This window comes from Panthera tigris, chromosome X (assembly GCF_018350195.1).
Source record: "Panthera tigris isolate Pti1 chromosome X, P.tigris_Pti1_mat1.1, whole genome shotgun sequence".
NCBI classification, from domain to species: Eukaryota; Metazoa; Chordata; class Mammalia; order Carnivora; family Felidae; genus Panthera; species Panthera tigris.
The window spans coordinates 86,602,802-86,629,026 of NC_056677.1; the positions used below are offsets into that span (position 1 = coordinate 86,602,802).

The 26,225-nt window shown below is 37.4% G+C and overlaps 1 protein-coding gene across 1 annotated transcript in view; it reads left to right on the top strand.

Annotated features, from left to right (window-relative positions):
• The window catches only part of RADX (RPA1 related single stranded DNA binding protein, X-linked), a 75,074-nt gene extending 51,632 nt beyond the window's left edge, over window positions 1-23,442 (top strand). Inside the window, exons 12-14 of the mRNA XM_007093776.3 lie at window positions 4,653-4,943; window positions 12,340-12,501; window positions 23,238-23,442. Of these exons, the coding sequence (XP_007093838.2) occupies window positions 4,653-4,943; window positions 12,340-12,501; window positions 23,238-23,368 (584 nt within the window). The 3' untranslated portion in view covers window positions 23,369-23,442. The remainder of the gene's footprint in view (window positions 1-4,652; window positions 4,944-12,339; window positions 12,502-23,237) is intronic.
• Window positions 23,443-26,225: the final 2,783 nt, after the last annotated feature.

A 26,225-nucleotide genomic window follows, 5' to 3' on the forward strand; every position in this document is an offset into this window, starting at 1 on the left:
CTTTGTAGTAGAGGCTAAAGTCTGGGATTGTGATGCCTCCTGCTTTGGTCTTCTTCTTCAAACTTACTTTGGCTATTCGCGGCCTTTTGTGGTTCCATATGAATTTTAGGATTGCTTGTTCTAGTTTCAAGAAGAATGCTGGTGCAATTTTGATTGGGATTGCATTGAATGTGTAGATAGCTTTGGGTAGTATTGACATTTTGACAATATTTATTCTTCCAATCCATGAGCAGGGAATGTCTTTCCATTTCTTTATATCTTCTTCAATTACCTTCATAAGCTTTCTATAGTTTTCAGCATACAGATCTTTCACATCTTTGGTTAGATTTATTCCTAGGTATTTTATGCTTCTTGGTGCAATTGTGAATGGGATCAGTTTTTTTATTTGTCTTTCTGTTGCTTCATTGTTAGTGTATAAGAATGCAACGGATTTCTGCACGTTGATTTTGTATCCTGCAACTTTGCTGAATTCATGTATCAGTTCTAGCAGACTTTTGGTGGAGTCTATTGGATTTTCCATGTATAATATCATGTCATCTGCAAAAAGCGAAAGCTTGACTTCATCTTTGCCAATTTGGATGCCTTTGATTTCCTTTTGTTGTCTGATTGCTGGTGCTAGAACTTCCAACACTATGTTAAGCAACAGCAGTGAGAGTGGGCATCCCTGTCATGTTCCTGATCTCAGGGAAAAAGCTCTCAGTTTCTCCCCATTGAGGATGATGTTAGCTGTTGGCTTTTCATAAATGGATTTTATGATCTTTAAGTATGTTCCTTCTATCCCGACTTTCTCAAGGGTTTTTATTAAGAAAGGGTGCTGGATTTTGTCAAAGGCCTTTTCTGCATCGATTGACAGGATCATATGGTTCTTCTCTTTTCTTTTATTAATGTGATGTATCACGTTGATTGATTTGCGAATGTTGAACCAGCCCTGCATCCCAGGAATGAATCCCACTTGATCATGGTGAATAATTCTTTTTATATGCTGTTGAATTCGATTTGCTAGTATCTTATTGAGAATTTTTGCATCCATATTCATCAGGGATATTGGCCTGTAGTTCTCTTTTTTTACTGGGTCTCTGTCTGGTTTAGGAATCAAAGTAATGCTGGCTTCATAGAATGAGTCTGGAAGTTTTCCTTCCCTTTCTATTTCTTGGAATAGCTTGAGAAGGATAGGTATTATCTCTGCTTTAAACGTCTGGTAGAACTCCCCTGGGAAGCCATCTGGTCCTGGACTCTTATTTGTTGGGAGATTTTTGATAACCGATTCAATTTCTTCGCTGGTTATGGGTCTGTTCAAGCTTTCTATTTCCTCCTGATTGAGTTTTGGAAGAGTGTGGGTGTTTAGGAATTTGTCCATTTCTTCCAGGTTGTCCAATTTGTTGGCATATAATTTTTCATAGTATTCCCTGATAATTGTTTGTATCTCTGAGGGATTGGTTGTAATAATCCCATTTTCATTCATGATTTTATCTATTTGGGTCATCTCCCTTTTCTTTATGAGAAGCCTGGTTAGAGTTTTGTCAATTGTGTTTATTTTTCCAAAAAGCAACTCTTGGTTTCGTTGATCTGCTCTACAGTTTTTTTAGATGCTATATTGTTTATTTCTGCTCTGATCTTTATTATTTCTCTTCTTCTGCTGGGTTTAGGCTGCCTTTGCTGTTCTGCTTCTATTTCCTTTAGGTGTGCTGTTAGATTTTGTATTTGGGATTTTTCTTGTTTCTTGAGATAGGCCTGGTTTGCAATGTATTTTCCTCTCAGGACTGCCTTCGCTGAGTCCCAAAGCGTTTGGATTGTTGTATTTTCATTTTCGTTTGTTTCCATATATTTTTTAATTCATTCTCTAATTGCCTGGTTGACCCACTCATTCTTTAGTAGGGTGTTCTTTAACCTCCATGCTTTTGGAGGTTTTCCAGACTTTTTCCTGTGGTTGATTTCAACCTTCATAGCATTGTGGTCTGAAAGTATGCATGGTATAATTTCAATTCTTGTGAACTTATGAAGGGCTCTTTTGTGACCCAGTATATGATCTATCTTGGAGAATGTTCCATGTGCACTCGAGAAGAAAGTATATTCTGTTGCTTTGGGATGCAGAGTTCTAAATATATCTGTCAAGTCCATCTGATCCAATGTATCATTCAGGGCCCTTGTTTCTTTATTGACCGTGTGTCTAGATGATCTATATATTGCTGTAAGTGGAGTGTTAAAGTCCCCTGCAATGACCACATTCTTATCAATAAGGTTGCTTATGTTTATGAGTAATTGTTTTATATATTTGGGGGCTCTGGTATTCGGCGCATAGACATTTATAATTGTTAGCTCTTCCTGATGGATAGACCCTGTAATTATTATATAATGCCCTTGTTCATCTCTTGTTACAGCCTTTAATTTAAAGTCTAGTTTGTCTGATATAAGTATGGCTACTCCAGCTTTCTTTTGGCTTCCAGTAGCATGATAAATAGTTCTCCATCCCCTTACTCTCAATCTGAAGGTGTCCTCAGGTCTAAAATGAGTCTCATGTAGACAGCAAATAGATGGGTCTTGTTTTTTTATCCATTCTGATACCCTATGTCTTTTGGTTGGCGCATTTAATCCATTTACATTCAGTGTTATTACAGAAAGATACGGGTTTAGAGTCATTGTGATGTCTGTATGTTTTATGCTTGTAGTGATGTCTCTGGTACTTTGTCTCACAGGATCCCCCTTAGGATCTCTTGTAGGGCTGGTTTAGTGGTGACAAATTCCTTCAGTTTTTGTTTGTTTGGGAAGACCTTTATCTCTCCTTCTATTCTAAATGACAGACTTGCTGGATAAAGGATTCTCGGCTGCATATTATTTCTGTTTAGCACACTGAAGATCTCGTGCCAATCCTTTCTGGCCTGCCAGGTTTCAAAAGAGAGATCAGTTACGAGTCTTATAGGTCTCCCTTTATATGGGAGGGCACGTTTATCCCTTGCTGCTTTCAGAATTTTCTCTTTATCCTTGTATTTTGCCAGTTTCACTATGATATGTTGTGCAGAAGATCGATTCAAGTTACGTCTGAAGGGAGTTCTCTGTGCCTCTTGGATTTCAACGCCTTTTTCCTTCCCCAGTTCAGGGAAGTTCTCAGCTATTATTTCTTCAAGTACCCCTTCAGCACCTTTCCCTCTCTCTTCCTCTTCTGGGATACCAATTATGCGTATATTATTTCTTTTTAGTGTATCACTTAGTTCTCTAATTTTCCCCTCATACTCCTGGATTTTTTTATCTCTCTTTCTCTCAGCTTCCTCTTTTTCCATAACTTTATCTTCTAGTTCACCTATTCTCTCCTCTGCCTCTTCAATCCGAGCTGTCATCGTTTCCATTTTGTTTTGCATTTCGTTTAAAGCGTTTTTCAACTCCTCATGACTGTTCCTTAGTCCCTCGATCTCTGTAGCAAGAGATTCTCTGCTGTCCTGTATACTGTTTTCAAGCCCAGCGATTAATTTTATGACTATTATTCTAAATTCACTTTCTGTTATATTATTTAAATCCTTTTTGATCAGTTCATTGGCTGTTGTTATTTCCTGGAGATTCTTCTGAGGGGAATTCTTCCGTTTGGTCATTTTGGATAATCCCTGGAGTGATGAGGACCTGCAGGGCACTTCCCCTGTGCTGTGGTGTATAACTGGAGTTGGTGGGTGGGGCCGCAGTCCGACCTGATGTCTGCCCCCAGCCCACCGCTGGGGCCACAGTCAGACTGGTGTGTGCCTTCTCTTCCCCTCTCCTAGGGGCGGGATTCACTGTGGGGTGGTGTGGCCCATCTGGGCTACTTGCACACTGCCAGGCTTGTGGTGCTGGGGATCTAGTGTATTAGCTGGGGTGGGTAGGCAAGGTGCACGGGGGCAGGAGGGGCAGGCTTAGCTCGCTTCTCCTTAGGTGATCCACTTCAGGAGGGGCCCTGTGGCAGCGGGAGGGAGTCAGATCCGCTGCGGGAGGTTTGGCTCCGCAGAAGCACAGAGTTGGGTATTTGAGCGGAGCGAGCAAGTTCCCTGGCAGGAACCGGTTCCCTTTGGGATTTTGGCTGGGGGATGGGCGAGGGAGATGGCGCTGGCGAGCGCCTTTGTTCCCCACCAAACTGAGCTTTGTCGTCCGGGGGCTCAGCAACTCTCCCTCCGTTCGTCCTCCAGCCTTCCCGCTTTCCGAGCAGAGCTGTTAACTTATGACCTCCCAGACGCTAAGTCGCGCTTGCTGTCGGAACACACTCCGTCCGACCCCTCCGCTTTTGCCAGCCAGACTCCGGGGCTCTGCTTGGCCGGCAGGCCGCCCCTCTGCCCCGGCTCCCTCCTGCCAGTCCGTGGAACGCGCACCACCTCGCCGCCCTTCCTACCCTCTTCCATGGGCCTCTCATCTGCGCTTGGCTCCGGATCCTCCGTTCTGCTAATCCTCTGGCGGTTTTCTGGGTTATTTAGGCAGGTGTAGGTGGAATCTAAGTGATCAGCAGGACGTGCGGTGAGCCCAGCGTCCTCCTGCGCCGCCATCTTCCCTGATTCCTCAATTTATATTTTATAAGTGGTTTAATTGTTAAAGTTGACTAAACTATTCCTCCTTAATCTGTGCTTTTTTGTACTGAACGACTTAGTTTGTTTGATTTATAAATAAGGTCCATTGTGTCTGTCTCATTGTGTCTTTAACAGGTCGAGAAAGCACAAGCGCTGGTGTCCAAGGGAAAGCGAGAAAAACTATAAGCGATAGATGGGAAAGTCCGCTGTGGAGAGAGAAAATGTTTGGCTTAATAGATCACTTGCATTATAGCTGTGTTCATCCTGAAAGTATTCCACGGAAATTTATTTTCGAGCAGAGAAAGTTTCTCACTGAGCAGTTTAATTCTCAGCCTGCAAAATACATACCACCAGAGGGAAGGCCTCCAAAACTTGAGGACTTTAAAAGTGCCCGAAGCCTTGGACATTTCGAAGTAACCATTCTAGGTAAGTCAAGTGTTATTTTCTTTGAAAATTGTTAACTTAATATATTTTCAATATAGATGATACTATTTTGCTTTAAGAAATTATGCTCCCCCCTCCAAAAGAAATAATGTCCAAGGAACACTCCTGCTTGGCTCAAACCAAAGGAATGGAGCACTAACTCTGGAATACATTAAGCTCTGTGGGCTTTTAAACATTGGCAAGTCCTAGGAAAGTATTTGGGCAGAAGAGAATGGGAACCAAGGGAACTTTCCTCACCCCTGACAACCTGACTACTTCTAAAACTGATTTTGTTCTTTAGCCACCACTTTCTTGCTCATGTTTTCTGCCTCTTTCTTGGAGTATCTGAACTATTGAAAGGTAAAATGTAGGTTAAAGAAAAAAGGTACCAATCATACTAATCTAGAGAGGCTTCTATGAACAGAGATCTGTTTAGCCCCTGAAGAAAATAAAATTCTCAGCTAACTCAGGTTGTAACAGAAAGAAGCTACTTAAAAAACTTCCCTGGTCTGTAAGGGAAAATAAACTGATTTTTCTCAGGCAGTTCAAAACTGAGAAGTAGCTTTAAAACTTACATAAATTTAAAAGGCAACACTTTTTTTTTAAGAGAACAAACTGATGGTTACCACAGAGAAGGTGGGTGAGGGGAATGGATTAAATAGGTAACAGGGATTAAGGAGGACATTTGTTTTGATGAGCACTGAGTGTTGTACAGAAGTGTCAAATCGCTATATTATACCCCTGAAACTGGTATTACACTGTATGTTCACTAACTTGAATTTATATAAAAACTTTTTAAAAAGTCAACACATTCTTAAAGTTACATTTAATTTTACATTTGTTTCCAATGAATGAAAAATGTACACACAAAAAAATTCCTAAAATAAAATCTTAGCCAAAATAAGCTATTCTCATAGTTAACAACAAAAAAAAATGTATTTGTATTTGTATCTTAAGGGAAGGTCATGTTACCTTAAAATAAAAGAATGAGGAAAAGTCATTAGTAAATTAATGGCTGAAAGAAAATGCATTTCAAAGATTTTTGTATCTACAGCACTGGAATGCATTACCTTGACCTTTATCAAGATTCTTCCTCCTTTTTACTCTCTCCAACTCTCTCTTCTCTGCCTCCTCACACATAAGTATGTACATACATGTGATTGTGCATGTGTGAATAATCTATGAAAAGTAATGAATTTCCGCTGACTCTGTTAGACATGTGAGACCTAAGTTTCAAATTTTTTTTTTTTACTAGACTGCATTACTTGGTCTCTTTGTATCACTTAAAAGCAAGAATCAAATGTGAAGAGGGAAAATTTGTTATTCTGCCCAATCATCTCTAATCTATATTAGAATTATGCTGTTTTATATCCTACCCATTTTCGTGCTGTTTTATATCCTACCTGTTTTCAAGGACTTAAGGTGGTTTACAGGGATGAAATACAAGGAAAAATAAGCCACAGATGGATAAAACAAAACAATGTTTAAAAGGAAACAGAAAAAGTATGTTTTATTAGGTACTTGCAAACAACTAAATTACCATTTGGCAGTAATTTTTTGTGAGCTTTCTGGAAAGAAGAAATAAAGGGGATTCCTGATGAGGTATTTGATTTTAAAGTTAAAAGAAGTTTGGATATCATTTAGTCCTACCCCCTGGCTAGATAGAACCCAGGCCATGATTAGAAATCATGTCTCCTGAGTCTCTAAACGTATCTTCTATTTCAGAGAAAACAAACACTCATATATAGGAAGCCTGTTATTTTTTTCCTCTATCAAAACTCAAGTCTGAATTTACCATATGACGTTCTTGTGTAAATAGCACAGAATAACAAATGGATGGATATTTGCAACTATAGTTTTCCTTTTTAAAATGTGGAATTGCTCTTCAGATAATTGAGTCTTACATCAACCTTATATAATCAGTATAATAGTCAAATCTTAGTAAGACATTTCTGTAAAGGAGTATATTTTCGCCTTATTACAAAATCCAAGAATTTAGCTCTCTAATGGTTTAACTTAATACAGAAATGAAATCTAGAGAACTAATATAAATGATAGTGATTCACTGATTCTTATGGAATCTTGGTAGGAGGGGGTAACCTATCAAAATCATCTGAGGGGAGACCTTACCACACTCCTTAAAATTCTGGCATACTCCAGAGAAGCAGCCCATCCAGTCTCCCTTACCTACCTAAGGGAGACTTACAGCTACACTAGAGCCAATGACAACAGTGTGTCCAGCTTGTGAAGTATGCAACAGTGGAATTAAGATTGAGAAATACTACTCTCCTAATAGCACTGGAAGTATACATATTCTCAGATTTTGGTTAAAATAACTGGTGAATATCAGGTGTGAAGGTGGTGAATTGATTATACCTTTTGTAAAAGTATGAAACCGAAGTTGTGTTATGAGACCAAATAACCTGTCCATTTTAAGCATGGCATGAGCAATGGACTCAGAAGAGAGGATTACATCTCTTAATACTGTACTATTTGTTAAAAGATAAGATCCTAAAACCAAAAGATAACCTTAAGTGTGTTCTGTACAAGGGAGTAAATTTGTCCTGTAAAGGGCCAAGTAGTAAATGTTTGAGGCTTTACAGGTCATACAGCATCTGTCTGAACTACTTAGTTCTGCTGTTTTAGTGTGAAAGCAGCCATAGACAATATATAAATGAATGTGCATGCTCTTTGGGGATAAATATTTATAGACACTGAAATTTGAAGTGCATATAATTTTCACAAAATTTTCACAAAATATTCTGTTGATTTTTTTCAACCATTTAAGATTAAAAACAAAACATTCTGAGCTCATGGGTTGTACAAAGCCTGGTGCAAGCAAGATTTGACCCCCCCAGGTTATAATTTGCTGACCTCCGTTCTAGACCTCTGTTTTTAGATAAAACTAGCTAAACCAATTCCAGGCGGGTAAATCTGTATGATATTTAAAATTCTTCCAACATGAAAATTGTCCACCTACACTGATACTATCTTTCAGTGATTGATTATCTCTCTGCGGTAACTTGCTGATCTCTGGAGGACCCAGTAATTGTGAAGTGTCTTATTCTGAGAGCCAGAAAGGTTACTCACACCACAGCCCTCTTGCAGTCATTATCTCTGACTGGTCTAGGGTAAATCATTATTGAGAACATTGAACACAATGATTAATTGTCCTTCCCGAAGTTCTCATGGCTCCCAGCAACCAACTGGGTACTGCTGCAACATCAGAAACCTATTCCAGAAATGTACATTCTTGTATTAAAATCCTTGCTATGCCATCTCACTTGCCTCAAAGAGATATCTCTAGTGTTACCTCTAAGCGTTAAAACCTCAGTCCATTGCTTATTATGAAATAGCACATTTCAAAAACAAGCTACTGGAATGAAGTAACAAACTAAATTTTCAGTGCCTTTAAGCCCAGGTACAAAATCTATTGGTCATTTTCTTCTGATTTTAAGAACTATTTTTTACTTTAAATGTAAGAAAAGTTTTCCAAACCTAGATTGGACTTCTAGATGTTAGTATAACATTGGCTCTACTAGCATTGATTTAGTTACCCATGAAATGCTGTGAGTCAATCAAAGCTTAAGAGTCCTCTCTTCAATTTATATTCGACTTAGGCAATAAAGATCATAATCCAGCCAGCCTTTTGTAAGCCTCTCAAAGTCATCTGTTTTGTCTCTTGGAAGTCAAGAGAGAGAACCCAGCCCCAATTTTTATATGGTTTGTTCTTTTCCTTTTTTGGAAAATGCATTTAAATCATAATTAAAAGTTTCAGTATCATTAATTATAGCATCAAAGCAATTTCATATGCTGTAGCTATATTGAAGTAATAAGGATTTACTTACCTTGACTTTTTTCTTCTAAAGCAACCAAGCAGACCAACATAACTCCCCCCTCCCCTTCCTTGGTACTAGCCTGCTGGCTCAGGACCAATATTTTATACCCATGAGGTATGCCTCCTTCCTTGTTGAAGCCTACTTGAACCATTAGCTGAGTAGCACTGGGTTTTCTCTACTGTTGGTTCCCTCACTGGCTACATCTTAAGGATATCCTGTCCCACTGAGATGCTTCCCACTATTATATCTCAGTGGAACAATACACTAGGTTATATGGATTACAGAGTTAGATTGATATTGTCACACTTTAATTCTGTCCCTTATTCCATTTATAATGAAAGTAATTGTAATTTTGTAAATTTAAATTCAAGTTAGTTAATATACAGTGTAGTCTTGGCTTCAGGACTAGAACCCAGTGATTCATCTCTTGCATGTGACACCCAGTGCTCATCCCAAAAAGTGCCCTCCTTAATGTCTATCACCCATTTAACCCATCCCCCCATCCACCTCCCCTCCAGCAAGTAATTGTAATTTAATCATGAAACCTGAAGTACCTGCTATCATATTTCATCATCATAAGATACCCTTTTTTCCCCCATATTTTAACATCTTTGAAAATTGGTATGCATCTTGCAATTGAAGTCATGCCTTTGTTTAGTCAGTAGCATTTTTCTTTTTTTTAATTTTTTTAATGTTTATTTATTTTTGAGAGAGAGAGACAAGCAACAGAGAGACAGCAGGGGAGGGGCAGAGAGAGAGGAAACACAGAACCCAAAGCAGGCTCCAGGATCTAAGCTGTCAGCATGGAGCCCAATGTGGGGCCCGAACCCACAAACTGCAAGATCATGACCCGAGCCGAAGTTAGACACCCAATCAACTGAGCCACCCAGGCGCCCCGGTAGCATTTTTCTTAGTGGCATCTTAGATTGAGTAAAATATGATATATGCCAAGCATTATGCTAGGTGCTGGAATCACAGATTGCCTCCCATCCAACACACACACTCAACACTCACACTCTCACACTTTTTATTGGAAAAGAAATTCAGTGATAACAAAGAATTGAGGAGGAAGATACATAAATTGCATATGATACATCTTCCAAAGAGCAATATGAGCTTCCTTGCTTGATATTTTCCTGTAATTTTGGATATAGTCCAGACATATTCTCACATTTACCTAGATAGTATGTTGTAAGTTACTTCAGTAACACATAAGCAGTAAGTCCCCATTGAAGTGCATATGTATGCACACTGTGGGGAGGATGTTTGTGTTCATCTCCTTTGGTAACAGGAATACAGATAAATCCATATTTGAACACTTGATGCACAAATGTCTTAATGTCTAGTATTTGAAAATTTTAGTACAAAATACACAAATGTACATTCATTTGTTCAATTTACAAATACTTCCTGAGCACCTAATGTATGCCCAGCAGTGTTCTAAGTGCTAAGGTTACATAAGTGAACACAACAGATACAAGAGCTTAGTGATAAAAGAAATGGTGATAAGTGGTGGAAGAAAGGGATTGGAAAGTACTGTAGTAGGAAAGGATTGCATTTTAAATGGAGTGGTCAGGGGAGGTCTCCCTGAAGAGGTAATATTTCATAAGAATTCCGATGGAGCTGAAGGAACAGTCTGGTTATCTGAGGGAAGAACATTCTACGCACAGAAACAGCAAGTATGGAGGTCCTGAGGCCTGTTTACTTACACATTTGTATTCTGACTCTAGTTTTAACCAAAGCACTCAAAACAGATTTTATCAGTAATGATGAAGCTAAAATCACAGTATTTTGTAATTTAGAAAATAATTCAAAATAGTATCAATGACACACTGATAAGCTACCTTCCAAGAATATCAGGATTTCCAACTTCTGATATTTTCTCAATTCTAAGGCACTTTTTCTTTTTTTTTTTTTACATTTGCAGGTTGGAATGCATCTTATTGTCAATGGGTACATTTAATGCAGTGTTTCCTTTTTATTAAAATTGTTTTATTAAACTATTAAAAAACAGTGTTGGGGGTGCCTGGGTGGCTCAGTTGGGTAAGCGTCCTACTCCGGCTCAGGTCATGATCTCATGGTTGGTGAGTTCAAGCCCCGCCATCAGGCTCTGTGCTGACAACTCGGAGCCTGGAGCCTGCTTCGCATTCTGTGTCTCCCTCCCTTTCTCTCTCTCTGCCACTCCCCTGCTTGTGTGCTCTCTCTCTCTCTCTCTCTCTCTCTCAAAAATAAATAAACGTTAAAAAATGTTTTAAGAGAAATAAATAAAAATAAAACAGTTTTGTATCATTTGTCAAGTTGATAGTATATCTTAGAGTTAAATTTGGTCTTAAAATCAAGGAAATAAGATAAAGCATGTGCACATTCACATGAGTTTTGCAACATTGGTAAGAGTTATCGGGTAGTTATAATACTGAATTGAAATCCTCAATAAATTCTAGATATCATGACTATTATAGTTTATGAATACCACATTTTCATAATCCTTAAAACCTTTAAGTAGCCCTTAGGTGTATATTAAATTAAAGCTGTGGAATTTTAGTGTCATTTGCCTATAAAAAGCAAAGAAAGGACTTGCATTTCTGGATCAGTCACAGCTTAACAGGAAGGGGTTTGTTTACCTATCATTGACTCATGAACAGTTGTTAAGAATTGCTGTAGCGATGAGTAGAAGACATTAAGGTCATAGAATCTATAGAACTTGCTGGCTAAGTATCAGGGAAGAACAAAAGGAAGGAGTTAAGGATAACTTTCCAGGATTCTGTTTCGTGTTACTGGGTGGAATTTATAGTTTTCAAGCTGTGCTTTGTGTGTTTACCGTTCCTCCAGTTAAGACGGTCTCCTTACTCTGATCTATAATTTTGGCTACTCTCTGTCCTGCCTCAAAACCTTCTGTTTATTTACATGCTATTCATCCTTTAGTACCCAGCTCAAAGCCTTGCCTCTGAAAAGTCCTTTTTATCCGCCCTAGCTGACATTGACCCATACAAAGAGATGACAGTCACAGGTTAGGATTTACTTTGTTTTTTTCCCCCCATAGCCACTTTTCTAGTGCAACTTCTTATAGCCCTAATGGTGAGTAATTGAAGTTTGTAATGTATAATTGAGGACACATGGGACCCTGTCACTACCATCCTGGCTTTGTTTGAGTCATACATCCCTAAGTCCAAATGGGAATAAGGGAACCAGTAGTCATCTCTGAATTGATCTATCCTGTAATGGCCCCTCACATAATAACCAAGAAAGTGTTCTACATGTCTTCATTTATGTGACCAGGCCATCCTCTGGATATTAAAATTGTAACCTTCTATCAGTAGGTAAAACATTTTGGATAGTTATTTTCAGCAGTGGTGATAAACTGCACTGAAGTGTCTTCTCTTTCAACCAGTAGCATGTATTTGTAAAGTTTTGCACAGCAAAGGGTTTAGTTCCTAGATTTGAAATCATGCTTTTATAGGTGTGAAGCTGTTTGGCACATGTCAGGATCAAACCAGCAAACCTGGCCTCATTAGCTTCATGTGTTAACCCACTTTTAACAAACTGTGGTTTTTCTATAACAGGACTGAACCATGAGATAGCAATCGATGTTGCATTCCTGCCCATGTATTCTCCAGAAGATCTCCGTACATCTCAGATCGACACATTACTAACCTGCATGAACTACAGCTGTGTGTATCCGCAGGAAACACCTGGCAATGACAGACTGCCAAGAGCACTTGCAGGTAAGAGCATCTCAGTATTCCTTTCACCCCAAAAACAAAATTAATATTGTAAACAGTTCCAATCTTAAGATGTTACCATGTAACCAGTTACAGCCTTAACATTTAATATAATTTAAAGGGTTATTTGGCAAAGGTACCCCAAGACTTATATATCAGAGTATTTTTTTTATTTTTTTAAAATTTTTTAATGTTTTTTTTTTTTATTTTTGAGAGAGAGAGCAAGAGCACGAGCAGGGTAGGGGCAGAGAGAGAGGGACACACAGAATCCAAAGCAGGTTTCAGGCTCTGAGCTGTCAGCACAGAGCCCAACGCGGGGCTAGAACTCATGAACACAAGATCATGACCTGAGCCAAAGTTGAACGCTTAACCGACTGAGCCACCCAGATTCCCCATATTTTTTTTAAATTTTTTTTAATGTTTATTCATTTTTGAGAGAGAGAGAGTCAGAACATGAGCAGAGGAGGGGCAGAGAGAGAGACACAGAATCTGAAGCAGGATCCAGGCACCAAACTATCAGCACAGAGTCTGATGTAGGGCTCGAACTCACAGACCACGAGATCATGACCTGAGCCGACGTTGAACACTTAACTGACTGAGCCACCCAGGAGCCCCAAGAATATATTTTTAAATAAAGCTATATAAATTAATGGTTTTTATTCCAGGCATACATTAAGAATTTTCTCTTATACTAGATTTCTAAATGTAAGTGTTCATTAGATTTAAGTGGTATGCACATGGAGCAGTACAAATTCAGCTCTTATTTTAACTCAGGTGAGATGATTTGTCCTTTCACCTTACAATTGCCTGAAATTTTAATACCTCCATAGCATAATATAGTGTGGTTGTTTTTTCTTATAAATGTGTAGTTATTCATGTGCTGTGCAATAGATTCCTTGAGGACTGCTAGGAGCTTATGTAATCCCAATAGTGAAACCCTTCAACCAACCAATTGTTTAGGCTGCTACATAACAAACTGAACTTTAAATTACTTCTCTATTCCTGTGAAATTATGTGTCCAGTTATAATTATCTACTTCCTGTTGTCATTTGTACTTCCTAAGCATGTAGTAAAGTTGCTAGCAGTTTTCACTGAGCTCATAAGGATATTACATTTAAAAGAGCTTTTAAGACAGCCATTATTATCTGGGGATTTTGCGGTGGGTCTTTGTAAGCTGATGAAACTCTTGAGTGTATATTGTTTTTCAACAAGTCTTATTATGAGCTATGCCTTTTGATGAAGTAACTCTTGGCAATAATGGTTACTGCAAACTGAGCTTGAATATCTGATTTGACAAGACTCTTATTTTTTTTCAGTTCATTTTTAGAAATAGTTTATTAGTTGACTTGCAGTATTACTTCCTACAATGCAGCTCTTTAGATTTCCAGAAATTCCAGATTTCTTAATTAGTGCCCTAATACATGGTTTAAATATTTATATACTCATTTTCTTACTTCATACAACATCTACTTCCATTAAATTTCTTCTGCTATATGTATGTTATTATTGGCATGAAATATCAAGGCAAAATTCTCAGCTACTTACTAGTTGCTAGTGCCAGTTTTTCTCCAGAAGTTACTAACATGGTCAAATGAAAAAACCTGGTACCCTTCTGCCAAAGTAGTTAATACTTGAGACATGAAGGGCAAGAAAATCAAAAGCAATCTAACTAAAAAAAATGAAAAATAAAAAAAATGGGGCACCTGGGTGGCTCAGTTGGTTAAGTGTCCAGCTCTTGATATCGGCTAGGTCATGATCTCACAGTTTGTGAGTTCAAGCCCTGTGTCGGGTCTGTGCTAACAGCACAGAGCTTGCTTGGAATTCTGTCTCTCCCACTTTCTCTCTGCCCCTCTCCTGCTCTCTCAAAAAATAAATAAAAAATAAAAAAATAGAATTTTGATATTTTAAAAAAAAGCAATCTGATTTGTTTCAAGTAGAATATGTCATGTTTTTCATGACAATGAATTATTAATAATAATAGTATCCATTTAGCTCTGTGCCAAGCATTGTGCCTGGGCATTTTACATAAGTTACAAATAATCCTACTAAGAGCCTTGAAAGGTAAACATTATTATCCCCTATTTATAGATAGCTAGAATGAAAAACAGAGAGATTCACCAGCATGGGTAACAGCTATCATTTCAGCTCAGATCTGTCAGATTCAAAATATTTCCGTTCTTTCCATAACTCCAAACTGAAAGATAAAAATAAGTACAGAATAATGAAATGCTAATAGTATAACATTTGTATCACCTTTAAACATTTCTATAGCCTGTTTTCTTTTTTACTATACAAGCTATATATGATCACAATTCAAAAATTCAAACAGCACACAAAGTTATAGGGTAAAAGTGAAAGTTCCCCTCCCTGCCTAGGTAGGCCCATCCCCTGCTGCCAACTCACTCATCTCCTCTCTAGAGATAACCAGTATTCTTTGAATTCTTTAAAAAAATTATTTTTGCATATAACAGTATATATTTCTCCCACCCCACACTTTTTTTAAAGTCAGTATAGCTAGCAGAGTGTTCTATGCGTTTCAGGTGTACAATATAGTGATTCAACTATCCCATACATCACCTGGTGCTCCTCACGACAAGTTCACTTGTTAATCTCCCATCACCTATTTCACCCATCCCCCCAACCACTTCCCCTCTGGTAACCATCATTTTGTTCTTTGTAGTTAAAAGAGTCTGTTTCTTGGCTTGTTTGTCTCTTTTTTTCCTTTGCTCCTTTGCTTTGGTTCTTAAATTCCACATATGGGTGGAATCGTATGATATTTGTCTTTCTCTGATTTATTTCACTTAGCATTTTACTCTCTAGCTCCATCCATGTCGTTGCACATGGCAAGATTTCATTCTTTTTTTACAACTCAGTAATATTCCATTGTACATATATACCACATCTTTATCCATTCATCTATCCATGGACACTTGGGCTGCTTCCATAATTTGGCTAGTGTAAATAATGCTGCAGTAAACATAGGAGTGCATGTATCCCTTTGAATTAATGTTTTTCAATTTTTTGTGTAAATACCCAGTAGTGCAATTACTGGATCGTAGGGTAGATCTATGTTTAACTCTTGGGGGAACCTCCATACTGTTTTCCAGAGTGGCTGCACCAGTTTGCATTCCCACCAACAGTACAAAAGGATTCTTTTTCTCCACATTCTTACCAACACCTGTTGTTTCTTGTGTTGTTGATTTTAGCCATTCTGACAGGTGTAAGGTGATATCTCATTGTACTTTTGATTTACATTTCCCTGATGATTAGTGATGGTGAGCATCTTTTCATGTGTCTGTTGGCCATCTATAGGTATTCTTTGGAGAAACGTCGATTAATGTCCTCTGCACATTTTTTATTGGATTATTTGAGTTTTGGCTGTCGAGTTTTATACGTTCTTTATATATTTTGGATACTAACCCTTTATTGGATATGTCATTTGCAAATGTCTTTTCCCCATTCAGTAGATTGCTTTTTTGGTTTTGTTGTTTCCTTTGTTGTGTGTAAATTTTCTATTTTAATGTAGTTCCAGTAGTTTATTTTTGCTTTCGTTTCCCTTGCCACAAGAGACATATCTAGAAATATGTTGCTATGGCCCATGTCAGGACATTACTACCTGAGCTCTCTTCTAGGATTTTTATGATTCCAGGTCTCCCATTTAGGCCTTTAATCTATATTGAGTTTATTTGTGTGTATGGTATAAGAAAGTGGTCCAATCTCATTCTTTTGCATGTAGCTGTCCAGTTTTCCCAACACGATTTGTTTAAGACATTGTCTCTATCTCATTGGATATTCTTTCCTGTTTTGTCAAAGATTAATTGACCATATAGTTGTGGGTTCATTTCTGGGTTTTCTGTTCTGTTCTGTTGATCCGTGTGTCTATTTTTGTGCCAGTACCATACTGTGTTGAATACTACATCTTTGTGATATAACTTGAAGTCTGGAATTGTGATGCCTCCAGCTTTGCTTTACTTTTCCAAAATTGCTTTGGCTGTTCTGGATCTTTTGCAGTTCCATATAAATTTTAGGATTCTTTCATCTAGTTTTATGAAAAATTCTATTGGTGTTTTGGTAGAGATTGCATTAAATGTGTAGATTACTTTGGGTAGTATAAACATTTTAACAGTATTCTTCTAATCCATGAGCATGGAATGTCTTTCCATTTCTTTGTGTTGGCTTCAATTTCTTTTATCAATGTTCTATAGTTTTCAGAGTACAGGTCTTTCACCTCTTTGGTTAGGTTTATTCCTAGGTATCATTATTATTTTGGGTGTAATTGTAATGAGATTGTCTTCTTAATTTCTCTTTCTGCTGCTTTTGTTATTACTGTATAGAAATGCAACAGATTTCTGCACACTGATTTTGTATCCTGCGATTCGTTTATCAGTTCTGGTAGGTTTTCTACGTATAGTATCATGTCATCTGCAAATACCGAATGTTTTACTTCCTCCTTACCAATTTGGTTGCCTTTCATTTCTTTTTGTTGTCTGATTACTGTGGGTAGGACTTCCAGTACTATGTTGAACAAAAGTGGTGAGGGTAGACATCCTTCTCTTGTTTCTGACCTTAGGGGAAAAGCTCTCGGTTTTTTCCTCCTTACGGATTATGTTAGCTGTGGGTTTTTCATATATGTCATTTATGTTGAGGTTCCTTCTAAACCTACTTTGTTGAGAGTTTTTTTAAATCATGAATGGATGTTGTGCTTCGTCAAATGCTTTTTCTGTGTCTGTTGAAATGGTCATATGGTTCTTGCCCTTTCTCTTATTGATGTGATGCATCACGTTGATTGATTTGCAAATGTTGAACCACCCTTGCATCCCAGGAATAAATCTCACTTTATCACCCGCACACAGTCTTAAGGAAATACACATAAATGGAATTATAGTAAACATATAGTTCCATAACCACCTTTTTCCTCTTGACAATATATCTTGGATATCTTTCATATTTAGTATATAGAGAGATACTTCATTCATTTTAATACCTATAAATACATCACTGCGTGGATGTACCAAAATTTACTTAATCCCCTAGTGATGAACGTTGAGATTGTTTCCAAATATTTTGGCTCTTAGCAAAGAGTACTGCAGTGAGTATCTCTCTATCTTTCTGTGTGTATGTATATATAATCTTTGTGTACTTTACATACATATCTGTAAGATGAATTCTTGGAAGAGAAATCACTGACTCAAAAGATGTAGGCATTAAAATTTTGGTAGATATTGTCATCCAAAAAGTTTATGCCAATTTACACTTTTACCAAAGGCAAGAGTGCCACTTTACTCACACCCTTAGAAATGCTAGGTATTATTGTTCTTGTTAGTCTTTGGCAGACTGATGGCAAAAAGTTATTATTATCATTGTTTTCATTTGCTTATTTCTAAGCTTGAATATCTTCATAATGTTTGTCAGTTATATTTCTTCTTTCTATGAATTTTGTATGCTAGTTTTATTTTTCCATTTTTCTGTGAGTGTTCTTTTTCTTGTTAATTTGTAGGTTTTCTTTGTATATTAGAGTTAACCCTTTATTGTGTGTTGCAAATAATTTTACACATTTTGACTAAATTTGTTCAGTGGGAGGCTTCTTTTGGTATTTTAAGTAATTTTATTTTTATATACTCAAATATATGTTTTATTTTTGTGACTGCTGGTTTTATGTCATACTCAGAAAGGCATCACTTAGTCCAAGATTATTTTTTTAATTCACTGTGGGTTTTGGTACTTTTATAATTTCATTTTTGTACTGATATAATCTTTATTATGGCAAAATTTACATAAAATTTACCACTTTAACCATTTTTAATTGTACAATTCAGTGACATTAAGTACAGTGTTGTGAATCATCATCATTATCCATTTTTAGAAGTTTTTCATCATCCCAAACAGAAATTCTGGTACCATTAAATAGTAACTCTTCATTGCCCCCCTCTCCCCAGCCCTTGGTAACCTCTATTTTACTTTCTGTCTCTATGAATTTGCCTATTCTAGGTGTCTCATATAAGTGGAATCATATAGTCTTTGCCCTTTGAGTCTGACCTAGGTCACTTGGTCATCCATGTTGTAATATACAGAATGTAATATCCATGTGTGTAATATCAGAATTTCATTCCTTTTTATAGCTGAAAAATATTTCATTGTGTCTATATACCACATTTTGTTTATCCATTCATCTATTGATGGACATTTGGGTTGTTTCTACCTCTTGGCTATTATGAATAATTATTGTGAATAATTCTGCTATGGATATTGGTGTATAAGTATCTGAATCCCTGCTTTGAGTTCTTTTAGGAACATATTTAGGATTGGAATTGCTGAGTCATATGGTAATTCTGCATTTAACTTTTTGAGGAACCACCAAACCATTTTCCACACCAGCTGCACGATTTTACATTCCCACCAGCAATGCATACAGATCCCAATTTCTCTACATCCTCACCAATATTTGTTATTTTCTGTTTTTTTTTTATTTTTTTATGTGTATTTTTTTTGAGAGAGAAAACACATGCGTGGGAGGGGGAGAAAGAGAGAGAGAGAGAGAGAGAGAGAGAGAGGGAAACAGGATCCAAAGTGGGCTCTGCACTGACAGCAGAGAGCCTAATGCAGGGCTCAAACCCACACACTGTGAGATCATGAGCTGAAGTTAGATGTCACTGTTTTGTTTTGTTTTGTTTTTTTAATAACAGCCATCCTAAAGTGGTGTCTCATTTTGGTTCTGATTTGCATTTATCTAATTATGAATGATGTTGGGCATATTTTAATATGCTCAGTGGCCATATCTTCTTTGGAGAAGTGTATATTCAAGTCCTTTGACCATTTTGAATTGGGTTGTTTAGGGTTTTGTTGTTAATATGTCTTCATTTTTATAGTTTAAAATTTTAATCCATTTGGAATTTATTTTGGTATGGAAAGTGAAATAATGGACCTAGCTTTATTTTTTTCCAAGTAGTTAGCTCTATTTCCCAAATCATGTGCTGAATAATGCTTACTGCTATAATGTCCTCATTGGTATCATCTTTAACTATGAACTACAAGGATGTGTGTGTGTGTGTGTGTGTGTGTGTGTGTGTGTGTGTGTGTGTGTGTTAAAGCTCTTCCATATCATGTTTCTGAAATGTTTATCAATGGAGAAGTTAACGCAATGCTTTCAAATAGGAAGAAAGTGTGTATGTAAGGGAATACACACTTTCTTCCTATTTGAAAGCATTGCGTTAACTTCTCCATTGATAAACATTTCAGAAACACGATATGGAAGAGCTTTAATACATATAAAAATACCAATTTTATTATTCCCTATGTAATCAGGGTTTACCATATTATTTTTACAGGCAAGAATACTGTACTGTATTACAAGATAGGTTAGATGGTGTTGCAGTTACAAAGCCACTTCAAAGTCCCTGTGACTTAACACAATAAATGTTTGTTTCTTGCTCAAGTTGAGTCTGATGCAATCAGACATTAGCTTTCTTCTCAGCAGTGATTCATGAATCCAGTCTGCTTACATCTTGTTGCAGCTTCAGCAGGAACAAGTAGCTTCTAGGGTTGTCTAGGCAGAGGAAGGAAGAGATGAAGGAGACACTAGCTTTTAATTACATTGGAGTGGAAGTGACATATCATTTCTACTCACATTCTCATTTCTCAGAGCTTACCTACATGATCCCATCCTAGCAACAAGAGATGCCAGGACACTTTGTCTTCCCACGTGATCACCCATAAGAAAATGGAGTGAACACTCCACTGCCTTTGTCTCACTTTTTTGTATTTGTGACATTTCTAAAAGTGTACAATTTTTGTAAACAGTACTAGAATTTAAAGTGAAATTTAGAAAAACCCATTTTTTAGGTAAAAATCTGTAGTCCTTTTAAAAGAATCTCTATGTGATGTAAATAATAACATCCTCATTTCATACTAGGTTTTCTTAAGTAGAGACTGATTGTTGATAATAATTTGAGTGCTTGCTGTGCATCACCCACCATCCTAAGTGCTTTACAGTCTATTTAATCCTCACAACATTCTGTGATGTAGTACCAGATGAACAGATTGAGAGGTTGTCATTTGCTCGAAGTATTAACACAAGTAGGCAGAGCTCTTCACCGAAACAGTAGATTTACTTAGACTTCATGTTTCAGGCACTCTGTAAGTCATTATTTATAAAGGTCAATATATGATAACAATTAGAATTATTAAGGTTTGGGTTGTTGCTGTTGGCATCAAATCTAGACATCTCAAAATCTTTCCAAAGCATCTAGGTTAAAGTCCATCCCCTTCAAAGAAGAAGAAAGTTATACAGTAGCAGCAGTTGTTATTATACTCATTGTGCATTAGTGAACTTGCACAGTTTTAAATCATTCATCAGATTTTGTGACATGTCTAGCAGAGGTGGCTTTAATTGTGAAGCTCATGGGGCACCTGGGTTGCTCAATCGGTTAAGCATCTGACTTCGGCTCAGGTCATGATCTCGCTGTTCATGAGTGTGAGCCCCGCATCGGGGTCTGTACTAACAGCTTGGAGCCTGCTTCAGATTCTGTGTCTCCCTCTCTCTGCCCCTCCCCCACTCACATTTTCTCCCTCTCCCTTCCTCCCTCCTTCTCAAAAATAAACATTAAAAAAAAATTGTGAAGCTCTTGAAGCCTAGGCTTGAAAAGCCCTCACTTGCTTTGGTACTCTTTTGTATTTTATATTCTTTTTCATAAACAGCATGCCCTTCAGGTCCCACAAAACCTAGATCCACCACTGGCTTTTAGGCACAGGTTTTTTTTTTAATGTTTATTTATTTTGAGAGAGAGCGTGCATGTGCACATGAATAGGGGAGGGGCATGAGAGAAAGGGAAAGAGAATCCCAAGCAGGCTCCACTCCCATCAGCACAGAGCCCAACACAAGGCTGGATCTCAGGGACCTGTGAGATCATGACCTGAGCCGAAACCAAGAGTTGGGTGCTTAACCTACTGAGCCACCCAGGTGCCCTTAGGCACAATTTCAGAGATGTAACCCTAGTATACAAAGGTTAAGATCACATGCCTCAAAGCCAGACTGTGTACATTAGAATCACCATGTGACTTTGCTTAAGTTACTTAACCTCTAAATGATTTCATTTTTTCATATCTAAAATCAAGTCTTTATCATGTGTAGCCACTGAAGTCTGTAATCCATTAGCTTAGTAGCTGTCAGATAGTGTTTTGAAAGAGTTTCCTTAAACACCTGGAAGCGAGAAAGGAAACCAAGGAAAAAATTATCTCCAGTTTTTGCAGTTGGATCTGTGTCACGGCAGCCCTTCAGTGCTTACCCAGGCTGTTTACAACTCTGTCTTAGCTTTCACTTCCTGCTGTGCGGAGCCTGATGATCAGCCAGAGGTGAACAATTGGAGTTTTTATCAGGTCTTTTCTGAGCATGCGTCCAGCACTGTGTGTACATATAGCCTTCTTGATGCCCCAGTGTATACAGAAGCTTTTAAAAGCCCCTATTTCCCCCACATATCTTTTCCCCAACCCCTTCCTCCCCAGCTTTTTTAGTCTGGCTAATGTTTTTGTCTTAATGTGTTTTCAACAAAAGCCACTGGGGAAGCTACCCCAGTCATGGGAATGCTCCAAATCAGATGAAATGAAAGCAAGCCCTCATGTCTCCTTGAGCGAGCTGCCTTACAGGGCAAAACATACAACTACATCTTTGAGAATAAGTTCTGCATCGCACTATCTGGTACTAGCAGCCAGCACCAGGTATGCCAGCTGCCATCTTCATGGCTGCTGCTGATACAGGTAGTAGGTGGGCAACGTAAAGTACCGCAGCACATTCTTACCACAGTGCAGCAGCTCTTTCTTTATTAATCCTTCCCCCATCATTTTAAGTTTGTGTATAGATTCCAGAGTTCTGCAGAAGTTGATCTGAGAGTTTTTGCCAGCCTGTGAGTTGCTTTAGTTGAGGGACCCAGCCCTGAAATTGCCTACTCTGCCATTTATAGCAGTGTCACTCACCTGACCCATTTTTGATAAAGCTTCTTGAGAGTATCCAATGCTAAATGTTAGTCAATAAAGCTACTTCAAAGGAAATATACCTTATTATTTTTTAATAAGCTAAGTTTAAAACTAGATCTCTTTTATTTTTTTAAGTTTATTTCAAGAGAGAGAGCATGTGAGGTAGGGGCAGAGGGAGAGAATCCCAAGCAGGCCCTGCACTGCCAGCACGGAGCCTGACACAGGGCTGGAACCCATGAACCATGAGATCATGACCTGAGCCGAAATCAAGAGTCAGTCGCTTAACTGACTGAGCCACCCAGGTGCCCCCAAAGGAAATATAGTTTAAAAGAAACTTCAATTTCATATATGTATTTTGCTTTATGTCTTGTAAGTTTTGTAAGTAATTGGTAATTATGTTTGAAAACGGAAAAAATTATTTTTGTACTTCCTTGAAGTATAGCAATAAGTTGTTGACTTGGCACCATATAAATAACCTTGAAAACATGTAGACTGACTTTACCAAAAAAATTTAACAAGTAAAAATAACTAAATATGACTTTGGAATACCAGCCTGTATCTTGACATTATTAGTGGCATCTGTTTGATATATTCACTGTTGTGTGCAGAAGTTAGCATAACGTAACTTTGATGACTGTGTGATAAATTGGAGGGAAGAGGGAGAAGATGAGGGACAGTGTTAATGTTATAATAAGAAAAAAGCCAGCTTATGTGATACTAAATCCAAGTAAATATTTAAGTATTTTACAATACCATCTGCTTTTTACTTTCAGGTGATATTATCAAAGCTGTAACTAAACTGGATAAAGTGCACATCGTCGGTATCTTGGATATCTGTAACTTGGGTAACAATAAGGTAGAAGTCTACTTGCACAAAATTTATAGCCCAACTAATACTTCTTAAAAGTTGGCAGATGAATTGGTTACAGGTTATAAGGAGGGCACTGCATTAAAGATACTCTGTCATTTTGTTGGTAATTTTAGTACTTGTTTTTCGACAAGAATATTACATAAGCTTTAAAGTTATTAAGTGGTTTCATGTTCATATTGTGTTTGGAGCTAATGCACTTCATTTAAAGTTCATTACTGAAAAGTTCACTAAAACAGATTTTGTGTATCAAGAAAATTTACCTTCTATATAACTATTATCTTGACTTGTACTAATTTGTGTTCACTGTTCTATTTGTGGTGTTCCTTTATTCAAAAGCCTCAGCATAAGGCATCCTGACTTACAAGAGTAACTTCTCTTGAACATTTAACATGCTTTCACTTTTATTCACCTATAATGGGAAATTTTGCATTGCTTATTTGAAGATTAAACTCTCCTAAAGCGGTCAACCTGCATTTCTCACAACTATGGTAGTTACTGTCATTTTCAAAAGCACACATGGATCGTTATGGTTCAGTTGCCTTGGTCTTCAGTTTGGTGAACTTTACAATGAGTGTGTTAAATTGTCTTAAGGCTTTCCACTCTTTATTGTGACCTCATATCCTTTGAATTTCTAAGTATTTTGACCAGTGTGTGAGGTTAAAGCCAGAGGCTACATATGCCTCTATTCTTGCTGTATTGATTTGTAGTTTTCATACATGTAATGTGAGTTTAGTGAAAATTTATCTCGTATTAACGCTTTAAGTGTGCATTTTGAAAATATAAAACAGTGACTAAGGGAACTGATTTTATTCTGGTTATCTGTTTTACTTCATCTTAGCTATAAATTGCCATTCCACATTTGCAAAGCCGTGTGGTTGACATCTATGTGGTTAGTGGATGAGCCAAAATGACCATCACATGAGAAAAAATATTCAGTGTCAAGATCAATCTGATTGTAGTTCAGCAATTAAATTGTGGGGTTTTCTTCTAGCCCTGTGATTCAGTGACTTCATATGCTGTATACTTTAAATGTTTCTGTGCAGCTCACAAATCTAAAGATAGATGTTGTACTTTGTTCATAAATGTGTTCAGCCTTTTGTTCTTTATAATTGTGTTTAAATGGTAATTAAAATAGTGAATCCTTCTTGGGTTAAAATTTTGAGTGTATTATTAAAGTTAAAACACAATAACTTTTCTGGTCTCTTGTCTCATTTTGAATGTATTTGATGCCTCTCCTCTGTATTTTTGGCCTATAATAGACCTGCATGTACTTGCCAAATAGCCAATATGATTCTTCCATATGGTTTAAAGACTTATCAGATGGAATCTGGGTTTTTGTATGAAACTTTGCAAAATTTTTTTAAGTATTTGAGAGAGAGAATGTGAACCGGGGAGGGGCAGAAAGGGGACAGAGGATCCAAAGCAGGCTCTGCACTGACAGCAGGGAGTCCAATGTGGGGCTGGAACTCACAAACAGTGAGATCATGACCTGAGCTGAAATCAGATGCTCAACCAACTGAGCCACCCAGGTGCACCAAACCATTATAAACTTTAAAAGGCAATTCAATTTTACTGACATATAAGTGTTGGGGAAGGAAAAAATTAATACTTAAATAGCTATTGACTAAAAACCTCAGGCTGAGATTTCAAAACTACACACTTTAACAGGTATAATTTCTGTTCTCATATTTAATGAGAAATATGGCTATTTTTGAAGTTTTAGGATCTTTAAAAACAACTTCCCTGGCGATTTATTTTATATTCTAGCAGTGTTTCTATCTATATTTGAAGTTAAACATCTGTGTCCACATTTCTGGTTGTTGTAAAATTGGATACCTATGGTAGCAGTTTCCAAAGAAAAATACCAAACTACCATCAGAAGAACTTAACCTTTAAATGACAATATGTGTTCATTAGTTCCAGAGACACACAAATATATTACTGTAATGTCACCTTCATGTCAATAAATCAATTAGTAAATTCTGAAATATTAATCTACTGGAGGACCACAGTCTCTAACTTTAGATGGATCATGAGATATACACATTGAAATCCTTTGGTAATCTATTAAAGAAACAATCTGAGGGGTGCCTGAGTGGCTCAGTTGGTTAAGTGTCTGACTTTGGCTCAGGTCATATCTCACAGTTCACAAGTTCAAGCCCCGTGTCGGGTTCTGTGCTGACAGCTGAGCCTGGAGCCTGCTTCAGATTCTGTGTCTCCCTCTCTCTCTGCTCCTCCCCTGCTCACACTCTGTCTCTCTCTCTCTCTCTCTCTCTCTCTCAAAAATAAATAAACATTTTAAAAAAAGAATTTGAGCACGTTCTCTCTGCCATTTTTTTTCTTCAGGGAATTAGCCTGCATTCATTTTATTCTTATTAAGAAAGGGCTTTTTAAGAAATTAGTCTCATCCTTATCACCAAATAAGGGTGACACTAATAACATTTGATATTTTTAGCTATATACCCTCTGCCAATATGGACTGCTGATTGTAACGAATTCTGTTATTCTAAAATCATTTTGTGGAGCGCCTGAGTAGCTCAGTTGGTTAAGTGTCCAGCTCTTGATTTAGGATCAGGTCATGATCTCACAGTGGTGGGATCAAGCCTGGTGTTGGGCTCTGTGCTGATGGTGCAGAGCCTGCTTGGGATTCTGTCTCTCCCTCTCTCTCTTAAAATAAATAAAATCATTTGTATGGTTCATACTGGTTACTGTTTCACTGGTTTCCTTTACATTTCCTTTATTTTTCTTTTTTAAGCTTTGCTACCTAAGAATTAGCAGGTAAATTGATGGGAGGTGAAATATGTATTATTTGGTCCAGATTATTTTAGTAATCAACTACTTTTAATAAAGAAATTTTAGGAAAAAAAGATTAAAAAATGATCAGCAAAAC